This window comes from Penaeus japonicus, unplaced genomic scaffold (assembly GCF_977035675.1).
Source record: "Penaeus japonicus unplaced genomic scaffold, GWHDUDI00000001_assembly GWHDUDI00000008, whole genome shotgun sequence".
Classification (NCBI taxonomy): Eukaryota; Metazoa; Arthropoda; class Malacostraca; order Decapoda; family Penaeidae; genus Penaeus; species Penaeus japonicus.
Genome location: NW_028234410.1, coordinates 27,929,973 through 27,948,479, shown reverse-complemented (window position 1 = coordinate 27,948,479; position 18,507 = coordinate 27,929,973). Strand labels below are relative to the sequence as shown.

Genomic DNA, 18,507 nt, shown 5'->3' with positions numbered 1-18,507 from the left:
TAATGATTAAAAGGGCACTTTTTCCTTCCCTTTCTTAAAATGGAATTGACTAAACGAATGCAATTATTACATTACAGATCTCCCGTTCCCCACCTTTTATTTTGTGCATATAAAACAAATAATATTTAATGTGCCATCTCGTGGCTTGAGTGTTAGGATAGCACGAGGTTGGGCAGATTTCTGTTGCAGCAACATTAAGCCGGGACATATTAGTTCGACATGTCTATTTTCCGTATATCATTTTTTAGAGTAAAGATTGTACTGTCTAAATAAGTCTTGTGGAGAGGAGGGAATCTCAGCGAACAGACGTTGTTCGGGAAGTTAGACTTGCTCAGTGTAATTTGCTTTGTAGGTGCTCTTGAATGAAACCAGCGGTTTGTGTCAACCACAGCGAGGAGCACACCACAAGGGGTGGTGTGTGGGGAGAGAAAGAGAGATAGAGAGAGAGAGAGAGAGAGAGAGAGAGAGAATGAGAGGAGAGAGAGAGAGAGACAGAGAGGGAGAGTGAGGCGAGAGAGAGAGAGGAGAGAGAGAGATGAGAAGAGAGAGGAGAGGATGAGAGGATAGGATTGTGTGGTGTTGTGAGAGAGAGAGAGAGGGAGAGAGGGGGGGGGGGGGGGGGGGGGGGGGGGGGGGGGGGGGGGGGGGGGGGGGGGGGGGGGGGGGGGGGGGGGTGGGGGGGAGAGGGGAAGAAGAGGAGAGGGAGACAGGAGAGAGAGCGAGGCGAGAGAGAAGGCTAGAGAGAGAAGAGAGGGGGGGGTGGGGGAGGGAGAGCGAGAGGAGAGTGGGGAGAGAGGGAGAGCGGGAGGAGAGCGAGGGAAGCGGAGAGCGATTGCAGAGCGCGCGAGGAAGGGGGGAGGAGGAGAGGGAGAGAGGGGGGGGGGGGGGGGGGGGGGGGGGGGGGGGGGGGGGGGGGGGGGGGGGGGGGGGGGGGTGGAAGGAGGTGGAGAGAGAGGAGAGGAGAAGAGGAAAAGGAGAGAGAGAGAGAGAGAGAGAGATTGAAGAGGGTGAAATGACTGAAGAGTGGATGGGCAGGGGGAGGAGATGAGTGAGGATCGGAGAAGGAGAGAGGAGAGAGGATGGAGATAGGAGGACGAGAGAGAGAGAGGCTTTGTTTGGTTTATAGTTAGATTTTTGCCTTTTCGTTTTATCCATTTTTCCCTCTCCCTAAAATCTTTGTGATAGCTCGTGAACACGTGAATAATGGGTACCATCTGAATCGTTATTATGTGATTGTGTTTCAATACAGTGGAATTCGAATTCTTCTCGCATCTGTATTTCACAACGTGGTGTTTGGTTATGAATATTTAGTTGTTGTCCTCTTCCCTTTTCGATTTTTTTTTCTTTTCTTTTCTTTTCTTATTCTTTTCTTTTTTTTTTTTTTTTTTTCTTTTTTTTTTTTTTGTTTTTTTTTTTTTTTTTTTTTTTTTTTTTCTTTTCCGTTATTTAGTCTAAGCAAACCGGGTTGATCTTGTTCACTGGTTCATAAGTAAAGTTTGGTCGCTGATGACATTTTCCTCTCATTTGCCAGTGCTTCTTCATTTTTCTCTCTTTCCCCTAATTCCACAATCTTTTCTGTCACTCGATTTCGTATTCGCCCCTCGCAATCCTCGTGAACGGGAGAACCCAAAGTTAAAACGACCTAGACCCTCAAGGGTCCTGAGTCCGTCTTTCTCTTCTCTTTCTTCTCTTCTTTCGTCTCTCTTCTTCGCCTCCGTTGCCGTTCATTCTCTTCCTTTCTCCCGCCCAAGCGGGCTGGCCAAAAAAGGCCAACACAACTGCTGAGTGAGGCCGTAGCAAGGAGAGGGAGTAGGCCATTCGGATAGAGTTGTCAAGATGGGCCATCATAGTGGCATCAATATTCCTTTACCGAATGCATTGTTGTTAATTTTTACATTTTTTTCTTTTTAATTTGCTCTTATCGATTCTAGGGGGAAGCGAGAGCGGAGCGGGCACCAAAAACTCTCTCAATGGTATTGAAATTGACCGGACCGAACCTGACCGACTGACCTTGAAGGGTCCAAATCCGGAACCGGAATATTACTGACTGAAAGGGTCCAAATCCGGCGGGTTTTTGGCTGGCAATGACCAGCATATTTTTTCCCTTGGCAGGTGTCGTAAGGATACATTCAATCATTTGCATGTGGAGAGTTACCTTGTATTTCTTTAAACTCTTGCTAACTTAGCAATCTATGTCCTTTGATAGACACAGTTTATTTAAAAAAAAAACGAAAAAAAAGCAGACAGGACAGACGAGAAAAGAACGCAAAAGATGCATCACTGTTGTTCCATATGGCCTCCAGCAGTGCAGTTGGCGTGTTTAGTGGGCGCTGTAAACACGCAGATCACTTCATGTATTCTAATATTGCCATCGTTGATATACAGAGCATGCCGTTTGACGATAATGTGCGTGATTTAATGCAGATAGGATCTTTGCGAGGTCGTTATTGATTGCTATGGCGCAGGTCGCGAAGGAAACAAATTCCTGCAGGTTAATATTATAAAAGAAGTAAATTCTAACTAACCTACATGACACGCGTGAGGTATCAATTGACCGTTTTCCGGAACTCAAATAAACGCGGAATAAATTTAAGGGCAAGCTTATGACATTGCAGAAAATAAATTAGTGAATCTAGTAGCGCGACTAATTTTTTTTTCAGAGTTGTTGCATTGTGTCCATTCGTATGTATGGCCATGAATACTAAAACGGATAGATGAGTTTCTTCTTTCTTCTTTCCTTCTGTCAGTTTGGTATAATATATTAGTTATCTGATGTGAAGATATATAAAGATGAGACATATGATAGGAGTAGAGAGAAGAGAGAAGAGAGAAGAGAAGCGAAAAAAAAATAATAGATAAAGGAGAGTAATTCGAATTAGAAAGGGAGACAAAAAGCGAATTATATACGAACGCACGAGAAATTGGCCCAACAGAAATGAGGGGGAAGAGGGAAAGGGGGGGGGAAAACAAGAGATCTAAAATATATCAATTGAAACGGCTAAAAGAAGAAGAAGAAAATTAAAATAGGGATACATCAAAATATAAGGCTGATATTGACTTGTTTGTATCCTGGCCTAGCGGGACCTGCCGTTGCCTGGCATTGCAATGGAGGCTCACGTTGATTGAATTAGTTGTGCATTTGTGCGTTGTCCTTGTCACCTCACCCACCTTGAAAACGCACGGCATTTTTCAGTGATCATCCAAGCGTTTGCCAACGAGTTGAGAAACGTGAGTTGAAAGAGGTGAAAGAAAGAATATTGTAAAGAGTTTTGGCAACCAACGGCGATATTGGGTTGGTGTGTAATTGGTGAAAATAAAGTTAATCGTTTACCTTTGCAATTGCATTTCGGTATGTGTGTACGTGCTCTTCTCTAGATAAAGCTACAATAATAGCTGTAACGTGATTGGGATATATACACATCAGTCGAATTGCGTGTGAGAAAAAAACAAATAATAAGTTATAATACTTGTAAAAGTAAGAACAATGTCTGAAATAACAGAAAATAAAAGTAGTTCAAAATTGTCGCGACTGGTCAAACATGACAGCATGTGAGATGCAGTCCGTGCTGAGATTTAGGCTCTCTTTGTTTTTTGCTGCGATGAGTCTTGATGGGGGCAAGGAAAATTACAATCTAGCTATGAAAGTAATTTTTCGAAAGTGTACTTTGAATGTTTTATGTATTTTGCGAACAGTAGGGAAAGGAAAGAGCGAAGAAAGGAGGAGACAAGCTTTAGTAATTTGTAGCCACTTTGGGGGGCTAGTAGTGTTATCAATTATCAATGGCACAGGATTATCATATTTAATTCTTACCTCACACTGAAAGATATGTTTAATCTGTATTTGTTTTGTTTTTGTTTTTTTTTTCTCCTCTCATGCATAATACTATTTTATTTTTTTTTCGTTTTGGCAAAACACTGCGGATACAGATATTAGTTACGATTACTAGGATACTATCTTTTTTATTTTTTGTACATTTTATACAATTATATATCGGAAGATGAAAGTTAAATACTTCCATTCTAAACACAGTGTATAAAATGATTTCATAATAATACCTTATATCTGCTTGACGCGTAATTTTAATCCGTTGGGGGGCATATGGAATGGGTAACATAGGAATTGGGGGGGGAGGGAACTGAAAATGAATGGGCAGAGATGGGAATGGGAATATGTATGAAAATATTCATAGCTGTCGGCGTGTGTGAAGGGACGCATGACCATTGACATACATCTTATTCGTATCTGGCAGACGCGGGGTTGTTACATCCTACCGAGGAATAATTCCCCAAAGTGTCGCAAACACTTGAACAATCTCTTTTTCCCCTGGCAAGACTTTAAGCATTCGCAAAAGGGATTCTTTCCGGATTAGACTCAGTATTACCAAAAGAGCAAAAAAGTGCCACCGTCTACCCTGAGTCTAGAAACTGCAATGGTTAGTATCTGTGCTAACAGAGAATCAGAGTGGAGACCCGAGACAGAATCTTAGACATGCCGATAAAAGAGGACCAAGAGTATGCAACACTATAGTCTGAATACTAGAGGTTCAAGGAGCATGTGGAAGTGCAGGGGAATGCATGAGACGTACAGCTTTTTTTCTCCGTGCATACATAAAAAACGAAGATAAGGTGAGAATTGCGCCCCTATCGAGAGTCTTCGAGGCAAAGGAGAAATGAGATATGTGGGAAAGTTCTACATGTTGAGATGTGATATCGATGTGATTCTTTTTCCTTTAACAAAATCCAATTATTCTGATGAGGCACTTAAATATCACTAATTACACTCAGTTGTATTCAGTATAATCAGAGTTATCATCATTATTGTTTGTTGTCCATTATTTCATCCATTAGCAAGCGTTGAGGTCGGATTCGTATTATCATTATCTTTGCTATTATTATTAAGTTATTAATCAGTAGTAATGATTATTATTCTTAATCTATACAATGAGTATTGTTCCATTACACCACAGCATCACATTATCATTAATAATTATCATATCTATACTGTAATCATTATTATCATCATGGTAGGATTTATTATACATCCATTATCAAGTATAGCTTTATTAGTTATTATTATTATCATTATTTATCATCATATTACTACTGATTTATAATCATTGTTATTATGATCATTATCATTACTATTATCCTTATATCATTCTATTATTATACATATTATTATATCATTATTACTATATTATCATAAGTATTTTTTATTGTTATTTATTATATTATCATTTTTATTATTTATACAATTATATAGTACATTATTATTATTATCATTTTTATTATCATTTATTGTTATATTATATTATTTTTATTATTATATATATCATTATTATTATCATTATTATCATTGATAATTAATACCATTATCATTACATTATTACTATTATTATTATTGTTATAATGATCATTATCATCACTATTATATTCATCTTACTATCATTCTTATGATTTTAACTATCATAATCCTTAATATTGATACTTATTATTATCATTATCATTATCTCATCATTATTATTTTCACTATTATTACATCATTATGATTGCTATATCATCAAAACATTATTATGATATCATTATTATTAATCATTATTAATATTATCATCTCAATTACTGTGAATACATTCATCATGCATCATAATCTATTATCACATAAATAGTATTCTAATCATTTTAATACATCAGACATTATATACTAATCACTACTATCATCAATCATAATTGCATCATCATTAGCATGGTAATAGAAATAGCATTCAGCAGATGAGTGTTTATTCCCTTTAGCATCATCGTTATTGCACATTATCAATAACATGATCTTACACAACTATATTATTGTTGGTTAATTTTAGGTATAGTACTTTGTTATTCAGTATTGCTGGTTATTATCATTGCTATTTTGCATCATTATTATCATATCATCATTTATGATCATCATTATCATTATCAACGTTATCATTAACTTCTATTATCAACATTATTATTATCACTTTCATTTGTATTATTTATTTGTAAAAAACATTAGTAAATACAGTATAAACACTGAATGCGTGTGTATGGGTTTTTTCTATTCTAAATTGACATTATTTTCAACGTATTTCCCATGTTTATAATGGAGGATTGAAATATCATATAAACATGTTTTAACCATCATATCACATTTTATTTTTCATTAGACACGAACAAATCTGATTTGGTTAAACAACACTACCAATGATAATAGTACATCAATACCACCTCGATTTTTGGCGTATTAGTCATCTACACTATATTCAACACAGACAAAATATTAAGCGTGAATAATCAGTTAATCAATTTTTATATTACGGCAATAATAAAAAAACACACAACAGAAAGAAACAGAAGTAAAGTATATGATGCAAAACTAACAAAACTCCGGACCATGCGCTTATAACATTCAGGAGATCCGCATATCAACTAATAAATTGACAGTATTCGTTAAATACTAAATGATAAATAATCTTAAAAAATATATATACCATGCAATTTAGCAACAAGTGCCATTTACAACGGGCAAATTGATGTAAAAAATGCAAGGCAAAACGACAGCAAAGACAGCATAACAGTAACATACACCACACAAATTCAGACTAAGTCCAAAATTGTCTAATTTCCATAAATGGCAACACAATTATTAATAAACACGATGCAGAAGAATTCCATAGTGAGCAATGTATTAATATCACAAAGAACCGGAAATAGTTTTTCCGACTTTAATTCACTATCATGTTATGATGTCGCCGATGATCCAATGTTCTTCTTACCCTTGTTTGGGAGTGCATTTGTTGAAAGTTGAGCGTAGGATGATATATATATATATATATATATATAATATATAAATATATATTATAAATACTATATATATATGATATATTATATACTGTATTGTATGCTATTATATATGAATTATATATATATATATAATAAATATATATATATAATATATATATATATATATATATAATATATGTATGTATATATATATATATATAAATATATATCTATATACTATATATGTATCTTTATCACATCTTTCTTTCCCTCTTCGTCTCTCTCTCTCAACTCGCTGCTCTCTCTCGACGACTCCTCTCCCCTCTTCCTCTCTCCTCCAGTCTCTCCTCTCTCCTCTCTCTCTCTCTCTCTCTTTCCTCTTTTTCTCCCTCGTTTCTATCTATCTATCTATCTATCCCGATTTCCATCTCTATCTCTCTCCATTTTTCTCTCTATCTATCTATTTATTTCCCCCTCTTTCTATCTCTATCTCTATCCCTCTCTCTCTCTCTCATCTCTCCCCTCCTCTCTCCTCTCATCCTCATCTCTCCTCTCTCATCTCTCACTCTCCTCTCTCTCTCTCACCTCACTCTCGTCTCCTCTCCACTCTCTCACTTCTCTCCTCTCTCTCTCCTCTCTCTTTCTCCCTCATCTATCTATCTATCAATCTATCATCTATACATATATATATAAATAATATATATATATAATATATATATATAATATATATATATATATATATATATATACACAGGTATATACAGATATATATACATATATACAGTATATATATATATATATAATATATATAATATATATAATATAATATAAATATATTCTTCTCTCTCTCTCTCTCTCTTCTCTCCTCTCCCTCTCCTCTCTCCTCTCTCTGTTCTCTCTCCCTTTCTCTCTCTCTCCTTTTTCTCCCACCCCCCTCTCCTCTCTCTCTCTCTCTCTCTCCACTCCCTCTCTCTTTTCTCTCTCTCCCTCTCTATCTCCCTCTCCTCCCTACGCTCTCTCTCTCTCTCTTTCTTTTTTTTCCCTCGTTCATCTATCTATCTATCTATCCCGATTTCCATCTCTATCTCTCTCCATTTTTCTCGTCTATCTATCTATTTATTTCCCCCTCTTTCTATCTCTATCTCTTCCCTCTCCCTCTCTCTCTCCTCTCACTCTCTCTCTCTCCTCATCTCTCTCTCTCTCCTCCTCATTCTCCTCTCTCTCTCTCTCCTCCCTCTCGTCTCTCTCTCTCCTCTCTCTCTCTCTCTCCCCTCTCCTCCCTCTATCTATCTATCTATCAATCTTTTCTACTATATACAATATAATATATTATATATAATATAAAATATATATATATTTTATAAATAAAATATAAATTATATACACAGGTATATACAGATATATAAAACATATATTTCAGTATATAAATATATATATATAAATATATATATATATATATATATATAAAATATATATAAACTTTCTCTCTCCATCTCTCTCTCTCTCTAATATTATGGAGAGAGAACATTTAAGTTTTATAAATAAATTTTTACCCAGTTTAAATAAGAAAAAATAAGTTGAAATAGAGTTTTATAATGAAAATAATTTATAATATGATTATTTGATTTGTTATGGGTAGGTTTTGAAGTTGAAGAGGTAAAGAGGAATCGTATTAGGGAAAAAATTAGTAGGAATAAGTGAGAGGTGGTTGTTTGTTATAAAATAAGAAGAAAATGTATTTTTTTTGGTGGTGGGTTGGGTGTTTGTGGATGGGGGTGGGAGTTGGGTTGTTGTGTGGGTGTGTTTGGGGGTATTGTGGTTTTTTTTTGTGTTTGTGTGGTTGGGGTTGGTTGTTGTGGGGGGGTGTGGTGGGGTGGTTGGTGTGTTTGTTTTGTGTGTGTGTGGTTTGTGGTTGGTTTGGTGGGTTGTTTTGATGGTTTAGTTGGGTTGGGTGGGGAGGTGTGGTGTTTGTGTGGTTGTTGAGAGGTTGGGGTTGGTTGGGGTGGAGTGTGAATGGATGGTTATGTGTTGTTTGTTATATTAGGGTTTTGTTGATATTTTTTTAAGGTGTTGTTGGTTATTAGTGTTTATAAAATAGTGTTTAGATTAAAAATATTAGTTGTTAATGGGGTTTGGGGGTTTTTGTTGTTATTTGTTTTTATTTTTAAGTGTTGGTTTTATTTGGGTTGATTTTGGAGTTGTTTATTGTTTTTAAAGATTGTAATAGAGTGTGAATTGATTTTTAGTGTTTGATTTTTTTGTGTGGGGTGAGTGGTTTGTTATTTGTTGGTGAGTGGTTTTTTTTGTTTGTTGTTTTTGGTTGTTTGGTTTTTTTTTATGTTTGTTTGTTTGTTGGGTTGTTTTTGTGTTTGTGGGTGTTTGTTGGTTGTTGTGTTTGATTTGGTTATTTTAAGTTTATTTTTTTGTGGTGTGAGGGTATTTTGGGTTTTTTGTTTTTGTGGTTGTTTTGGTTGGTGTTTGTGGGTTGTGGTTTGTTTGTTTGGGTTTTTATTGTTTTTGGTTATTGTTGGGTGTGTTTTTTTTTTTTTTTTGGTGGTGTTTTTTTTTTTGTTTTGTTTTGGGTTTGTTTTGGTTTGTTTTTGGGGGGTTGTTGTTTGTGTGTGGTGTTTGTTTTTTTTTTTGTGTGTTTGGTTTGTGTTATGGGGGATTTTTGGATTTTTGGGGAGGGGGGGGGGGGTGGGGGGGGGGTGGGGGGGGGTTTGGGTTTGTTTAGTTGTGATTTTGGGTTTTGGTGGGGGTTGTTGGTGTATTATGTTTTGTTTTGTTTTGGTTTTATTTAGGTTTTTGGTTTTGGTTTTTGTGGGTGTTTTGTTGTTTATTTTTGTGTTTTTTTTTTGTTGTTTGTTTTTTTGTATGGTTTGTATGTATGTTGATTGTTTGTGTTGTTGGGGTTGTTTGTGTTAATGGTGTGGTTGTTTTGTTGTTGGTTTGTTGTGTTTTTTGTTGTGAGTTGGTTTTTTTTTGTTTTTTTTTGTTTGATTTTTTTTTTTATTTGAGTGTTTTTTGTGTTATTTTTGTTTTTTTTTGTTTTTTTTTTTTTTGTTGTTGTTTGTTTGGGTTTTTGTTGTTGATTTTTTGGTTTATAGTATGATTTAAATAAAAATATATGATTTATGATTAGATTATTTTATATAAATAGTTTTAGTTGAGTTTTAATATTTGATAGAAATTTTTTATGGAGATTTATTTATTGAGATTATTATTGTTTTTTTTTGTGTTTTTGTATATGATGTAGTAGAAAATTTTTGATTTTAGATGGATGGTTTTTTTTTTATTGTATTTAGTTATAATTGTAGTATTTTATGATTTGTGTGTTGTAGTCGAGTTTTGAATAGTAGTATGATGAGATTGTAGATGAATTATTATTTAAAGATTATAAGTTTAGGAGGTTTGATTTTTTTTGGTGTTGGTTTTTTTGTTGTGGTTTTGGGTTGTTTGGTGATGGGTTGACAGTAAATTAATGTTTTATTTATAGTTTTGTGTGTTAATTGTTTTTTAGATTTATATAAATTTTATTTATAATTTGAAAAATTAAGAGTAATGATATATAAAAATTGATATTTTTTTGAATTTGTGTTTGTAATATGGGTGAGTAATGTTTATAGGAGTGTATGGAATTTTAATAGGTGAGAAAATAAATTATAATAGTTAAATTATAATAATAAAGATATTCTTATAAATAAATATAGAAATTAAAGATAAATTTAATAAATTAAGATAAAAAATTAAATAAAATTAAAACCTTTAATGTTTACACTACACCCCAACAAGAACTCGATAGAAAAAAAAGGAAAAATATTTGTGTATTATGAAAAATAATAAAATAACAACACCATATCCAGCCTACAATAATCAATCAAAAAATAAAATAGAGACTGAACAAAATTGGGTTGAGTGGGATTCTAAAATGTGGATTTAATTAATATATAGATGTAAATTAACATTTGATTACAAATATATGATTAGGAAATTAGCTACGTTAACCAATAAATTTATGTACAAAGCGATTATAACGTTAAATTTATTGGTTTCTTATTTAAATAAAATAATAATGTTATTGCATTTAATATACTTGGAAAAATAATAGAGGATGACTATATAAATAAATATTAATTCATAACGAATAAAAAAAACTTATGTAGTAGCAAAATGAAAAAGAAAAAACAATTTCTAATTAAAAATTTATATAATATAGATGGTTATAAAATTATTTATTAATAAATTTGATCATAATTTAATAATAAAAAGATGAAAAGATGATAAGAATTTTTATAATTTTTTTATGTTTTTTTTATTTTGTTTTGATTTTTAGAAATAGGGAGTGTGAGTAATTTTTTGTTGGGAGGTGTTTGTTTAGTTTGTTATTGAGTATAGTAGTTAGCTAAAAAAATTTATAAAGAAGGATAATTAAAAATTAAAGATGTTTGGGTGTATTTGAGGAGAGTTATTAGTTGGTTTTATTGGTGGGTTTGGGGATTTTGAAAGATTGAGATAATAGTGAGTAATAAAAATTATTAATATAAAAATTTATGATATTATATAATTAAGATAAATTATGAATTAAAAATATAATATAATTATATTAATAGAATGGTAAATTAAAAAATAAATAATAATAATATATTTCTAAATAAGGAATTTTTATTTAGTGTATTTATTATGGTTTATTATGGTATGTATAGAATAAGTTTTTGAAGATGAGTATAAATGAAAATTTTATTTATTGTAAATAATTAAAATAAGTTGAATTATTAAAAAAATTAAAAAAAAATTTATATGAATGGTTATTTATTAAAATTTAATTTGTTATTTTCAGAAAAACAATTTTTATTAAAATTAGTATTTAAGAAAAAACAAAAAATATAAAAAGATCATGTATACAATGAGCAAGTTGTCTACATCACCTCAACAATAAATTTAGATATACAACAAAATACAATAATAGCCACTTATAGCTAATCATGATAATACCATCACATAATATTCCTAAAAACAAAGGACATATCTTCCCCCACATCGATATTCCTCCTACTATATTTCACCTATCACAACGAAAAAACTCACAAATAAAATTTAAAAAAAAATCAAAAAATCTATAATTTAAAAAATAAAAAAAGGAGCGTTATTAATAAGCGGTGAAAATAACACAGGAGAACAAACACACCAACAAACCTCTCCACCCCAACCAGCGATTTAATAAACTATCACCTCGAACAAATTGAGATTCCACGTTGATCTCACATCTTAAATACGTATACACACCCACCAACAAGCGGCTTCCAACATAACCAGGTCCAACACAAAATTTGCGCAGGGGGCTGTACTATTAAAAAATAAACAGTCCCATAATATTGTTGGAATAAACGAAATATCTCAATTTGTTTTAAATCATAAAAACAAAAACATCAATCCAATACCAAAATATAAAAAATTAATCTATAATATACAAAAACTCAATAGCGTCAACTCAACATCCTTCAAATTTAAACTAAGCATATATACAGACTCCATCTACAAACCCCAAAAAATCTTCAAAATCCTTAATAACACTACACTTACTAAAAATTTCACTAAAAAAAGCCAATGGGATAATGTGTGAACTTTTGATTGGTATTATAATATGATTGTGAAATTGAGAAAATATAACTCCAAATCTGGATTCAAAGATAAAACTCCGTTGGCCAAAAAATCCAAGAAGCGCTGATGTAAAATACGTAGGAAAAATAATATAATAAACAAATATAAAACATTTAAATTCGAAAAAGATTAATAATTAACTAGGTGGAAAATTAGAAGATAAACATATATCATAAATAAATTAAATATACAATATTATACCATAATAAAATTTAAATATATAAATCGACTTTTAGTATAAAAATTATATAAAATAGATGTGAGTTTAATTAACTTAAAAACATACTAACCGTTATAAAAATTTGGGTAAAAATTATTATGATCTATAATTAAATAAATTTGTTTTGTTGTTTTTAGATATTGTATATGTGAGTTTTATTTATTGGTGATTATAAATATATTATATTTATATTGAATTAAATTGGTGAGGTGTATCTATGATTTATGAAGAATTTTGTGTTTTGATATGTTTTTAAGAATAAGTTGATTAAAATACTTATAATAATATTATAATAAAGGTTTACTTATAATTTAAATTTAGTAGTTTGTGTATAGAAATATATATTGTTAGTTTTTTTGATTATGTGTGTAGTATGGAAGGTAAGAAAATTACTCCATAAGGGTAAAGTTAATAAAGCACATTATTTTTTATAAATTTATGTAGTAAATATAATTATTAGAATTATTGAAATAAATTTAGATTAGATATTTATATTTGAACACAATTGGAGTTGGTTGGAGTATTTGTGAAAATCTTAGTAAGATTATTTCAAATTAGATTTATGAAAAAAAATAAAATATAAATAAATGAATTAAATATATGTAATAATTAAACAAAAAAAAATAAAAAAAATATATAATAAATTGAATTAAATATTATTTAAATATATTTATAAGTATAATATTAGTTGGTTATTCTTTATACAAACACAGTTCCTCCTCAGCACGTGTGTCAGAGCGTGAAGGATAGAACTAAGCAGTAAGTGTCTTACCTCATTGTTTTGAGTGGTATGATGTGATGAATGATGGTAAAGGCGATGTGAAAATGGTCATTCAATGTCATTCAAATGTTTCTCTGCTTGACTCAGAGGTCACTAGTTTAAGTTGCAAAGATTATTTTTGATGACCTGTTGTTACTTAATAAGTTGCATCCTTCCTGAAGAGTAACCATAAATATCTTATTGTTTTTATTGTCTTTCGTTATACATATTGATATCACATATTTTTCATTCATTTACTCATGTATTCCCATAATTGTAGGACAATTCCAACCATTACGGGAGAGTCTGTGATCGCAGAGATCACCACTGACGGTTGTGCTGGAACCTCAGCCGAAGTGCGATACTTGGAGCATGTGCAGGCAAGAGTGTCTCTGCGTTTCCTGCCCAGAGGAAATATCAACATTAAACTTGTGTCTCCCTCGGGTAAGTTTTTTATAATGTTGAATGTTTGTTTAACATGAAGTATGTATTTATTTATTTCCTTTTTTTTTTTTTTAGAGGGGGGATGGATTATTTATGGTCAATAATTATTTACTGTTATGATTCTAATAAAGAATTGCTTTTAAAGATCTTTCTTGCTTATATGTATTTATATACTTTATGTATTTATTGACTGGTATCAGAAGTTATTTCAGTACTTATACTCTAGTTTCTTCACTTGCCAAATTTCAACAGGAACAACATCCACGCTTCTCTTTGAGAGACCTCGAGACGTTTACTCAGAGAAGTTTGATGACTGGCCATTCTTATCTGTCCACTTTTGGGGAGAAAAGGCAGCTGGAACTTGGAGGCTTATTGTGACCAATGCTGGAACTAGACAAGTCCATCATCCAGGTCAGAGTCTCATTTTAACATATTTGGTGGTTGAGATGTAATGTTACTTGTTATTTGAAAAATTAGTATACTTATATATTCCTCTATTATATTGTTTTAATGCATTTCTTTATTCTCTGTGGCAGGTGTCTTAATGCAGTGGCAGCTCATCCTTCATGGCACTAGGGAGCCTCCAGGCCGCCTTCGCTCCGAGCAGCCCCAGGGGTCAGATTCCTTTTCCTTCCCTCAGGCCCGTCCCACCCAGTCCTCCTCAGCACCCCTGTTTCCCTCTCGAAGACCCTCTCACAGTCCCTTAACCATCAGGTACTAGCTTGAACCTTATGTTAGCCTAGTTTGTGTCAGATTGTTGAATTGTCTGTAGGGGAGATGTTAGCAGTATTTTTTTATTTTTTTTTAATTTTTTTTTTATCATAACCTTTTGTTTGACATTTGTTTGTTGTATCACATTCTGCATTAGGTACTTTGAGACCACTTAGTTACTTGTCCATCCAATAACATCCTTATAGCATTTTTGTTGGAATGAATCTTGATCATCATTCGTCATATGTTCTGTTATTATTGGCAGAAATGGCAGGTGTTTTAACTTAATGGTATTTGTGATCAGTATTTTGCTACTATAGTATCATGTTATTCAGGATTGTAAGGGTAAATAGTAAGTAATGGATATTTATGTATGTTTTCTTTTATACATTTATGATAAAAAAAACTTTTTTCTGTCAACAGTATTTTAGACCAGATCCTCGCAGGGTCAACTCCAGATGCCACATATGCCACAGCCGATGGGAAGATTATACCCGGGCCAAACCAAGTGCCTGCAGCAGAGAATAGTGGCAACGCTAATAACAAGTTTTTCGAGTCTGAGGTATGCCACAGTCAGTGTCTTGGGGGCTGCTCTGGACCTGGACCTGACAAGTGTAAAGCCTGTCATCACTATAGCCTCGAAGGGTAAGTTTTTGTATGCTTTTTATTATATAATGAGTGTTGCTGAGGTCAATGATAAGAAAAGTTGTCAATATAAAGACAACTACAAAATAAGATGACAATATGTCCTCTCTCTCACTCTCTAAACACACTTTTAACACATCTTCAGTGAATGCGTTGGGAGTTGCCCTGAAGGAACCTACGGGTCAGAGGACAGGGAGTGCCTGGGCTGTGATTCATCCTGTGCTCTGTGCAGTGGGCCAGCTCAGAACCAGTGCGTTGCGTGTCATCCTAGCATGCTGTACGTTCTCCACCTTGGGATCTGTGTCGAAACTTGCCTAGAGGGATATTATCCAGGTAAGTATTTTTTCCAGATAAACATTAGAGTCTGTGATGAAATGTTAAGCTTGAACAAATGTAGTTGAAGTGTATAATTCCACGCTAAAGCCTATTTTGTATTTTCTCAGTGAATGGAACCTGTGTTAATTGTGGAGGTCACTGCACTGAGTGTACTGGCCAAGGACAGTGCAATAGATGTAGCCATAATCTCTTGCTCAGCAACGGTACCTGTACAACAAGGTGTCCTGATGGCTACTTCGAGACTGACAATAATTCGTGAGTTGTGGCTTAATGCTGGGCTGTTTATTTTGTTTGATTTTTTTGTCTATAGAATATATCCCAAGTTGAAATATAGTGAATAAAAAATGCATTTAGTATGCCTGACTGACCAAACATCATAGCTAAGCCATAGCTACCACATTTAGCTAGTCCAGAAAAAGATCAAAATTGAAAATTCTTAATAAAGTTTCTGCTAAATACACATTGCCTTTACACCACCATAAAGTAAAGTCATATTTCAGATATATTCTGTAAGTAATAGATACTAATGAATTACTATTGTCTGTTGCAGATGTGGAACCTGTTACCCACAGTGCTTGACATGTGTTGGAGGCTCCAACGCAGACTGTGCTTCTTGTAGACCAAACTCCTTCCTTCATCGTGGGAAGTGCGTTTATCGTTGTCCAAAAGGTACTGTGCCAAGAGATTTTTTTTTAATGTCTGTTGTCATCTCAAGGGTCAAAATTGACAGGGATTATACTTCAAGATAAGCATTGAAGTTTATTTTTCTTGAAATCTTTTTTTGAATCCATTACTATGAAAGCTTCACTGTTATTGTTGCTTGTTGCAGGAACATATGGTGATGCAGCAACACAAGCATGTCTGTCTTGCCCCTCTGGCTGTGCAAGTTGCACCAGTGACTCCTGCACCTCCTGTATCGAAGGCTGGAGGACCAAATCAGGTCGCTGTGTCGCTCGGTCCAATCATTGTCATCTCAGTAAGTCTCCAAGCAAAGGAAAGACGAGGTTGAAAATCGCCTTGATTGTATTTTTTGTCATTAAAACACTGTTGTAGAATACAAGATTGAATAAGAAAATTGTGTGCTTTAGAAAAAAAAGTAATTAGGAATTTGTGGATGTGCTTGCTATAAGTGGTCATAAGGCATTTGCTAGTGTACGAGTACATTTATGTGTGTTTGGCCCGTTTTGATGTGCATTCAGAATATAGGAGAGTTATGATTAAGGGTTTTTGTTTAGATGGTTCTATTTTATCTCTATTTTTTCTTTATTTTTTCCTTGAAGTGAGTTTAGCTACATAGTAATTTATTCACACACCCAGATGAGTATGCCAGCCCCTCTGGCGCATGCGAGGCATGCCACCCATCGTGCCTGGCCTGCATTGGCACCAGGGAGGACCAGTGCCTACACTGCGCACAGCAGCGGTTCCTGATGAACTCCCAGTGCGTCCAAACCTGTCCTAGCGGCTTCTTTGCCCAGCGTGGTCGGTGTCTGCCTTGTGCTCACGGCTGTGAGACCTGCTCCTCATATACCTCATGCTCCTCATGCTCAGCACAGTTCTACCTGCATGTGGACCAGTGCGTTTCTTCCTGTCCTGATGGGTGAGTATTAGAGGAGATGAAATAGTATGAAGGGCTTGAATTTTAATTTATTTTAATTTTGTTGAAAGGATTATTTAGGTAATTAGGTAATTTAGGTAATCTTTTCTTTCTTATTTTCTTTTTTCTCTTTTTATTACCTATATCCAGATAAGAAGTGCAGTGGTTACTGTTCTCTAACAACCACTTTTTTTCCCCATTTAGAACCTACAGTGACAGAGGTGTGTGCTCAGCATGTGATGCCTCTTGTAAGACCTGCTATGGACCCAGAGCTGACCAGTGCGCATTGTGCCAGAATGGATCCTTCCTTCTGGATGGCACTTGTCACCAGTCCTGCCCAGAATCCCACTATCCACAAGAGAGTGAATGTCTACCATGTTACCACAACTGCAAGACATGCAGAGGTGAGTACACTGACCGCCAGTCAGAGAGCCTTTCTGATTTTTCTGATTTTACATGTGTGTTTAGTTCATGGAATAATTATTGTTTTGTTAAATCATGTTCTATTTCGTTTTGATTATTGTTATTTTTTTACTCATTTCTTTTTTTTCATGTCTCCTTGGTTCTGCCTCTTTAGTTAAAGGCCTGTGCTTTTTATGTCTCCCTCACACAGGTTCGGGTCTCAATGACTGCACATCTTGCCGCGACTACCTCACCCTGGATGGCGGCATGTGCATTGAGTGCCGCTCAGGCAGATACTACAACCTCTCCTCCCAGAGGTGTGAGCCATGCAGCTCTTCCTGCTTGACCTGCTCCTCAGGGGGAGAGAGGAGCTGTACCTCTTGCCAGTCACCCAAGTCCCTGCACACAGCCTCGGGCACCTGTCGCATCTGCTGCCCTCCCGGCATCTTGGAGGAAGAGCATAACACCTGCTGCTCTTGTGATCCTTTGACAGGTTTGTCACACTGCAAGTTTGAGTCTTTAGTTGAAGGGTACCTTGAAAGATGTTTCAAGTCAAATGTACTTGGTGTAAATGTAAGACTTCTGAGAGTGATTATGTAAAGCTAACCCACATTAGCATCTAAGTGGTTAACTGACTTTACTTATTGATTCTTTCTGTTTTTAATGTCAACATCTTATATCATTTAGATATTTAGATGTTGTATTGACATTTAAATATTTGAGAAATGAGGCTTATGACATACAATAAGAAGGAGATGCATTATTCAAGTTACATGTTCTCTCATAGTTGTATGTATCAGGTTTGATTTTTGGTATAACAGGATGAAGAAAGAGCAAAGATACTTTTTGGACTTTACATTATTTGGTATATCATGTCTTGGCTTATGATAATAATTATACAATGTATTTCTTGTATTGATACTATTATAAAATAGGTGA

General features: G+C 34.0%; 1 protein-coding gene across 1 annotated transcript in view; it reads left to right on the top strand.

The window, feature by feature from the left end:
• Positions 1-18,507, top strand: part of LOC122267606 (furin-like protease 2) — a gene marked incomplete in the record, with an annotated part of 326,186 nt that overhangs the window by 305,115 nt on the left and 2,564 nt on the right. Inside the window, 12 exon segments of the mRNA XM_086539276.1 lie at positions 13,390-13,435; positions 13,717-13,880; positions 14,133-14,291; positions 14,417-14,594; positions 15,015-15,236; positions 15,382-15,569; positions 15,680-15,827; positions 16,123-16,241; positions 16,402-16,548; positions 16,890-17,169; positions 17,371-17,570; positions 17,780-18,061. Coding sequence (XP_086395402.1) covers positions 13,390-13,435; positions 13,717-13,880; positions 14,133-14,291; positions 14,417-14,594; positions 15,015-15,236; positions 15,382-15,569; positions 15,680-15,827; positions 16,123-16,241; positions 16,402-16,548; positions 16,890-17,169; positions 17,371-17,570; positions 17,780-18,061 — 2,133 coding nt within the window.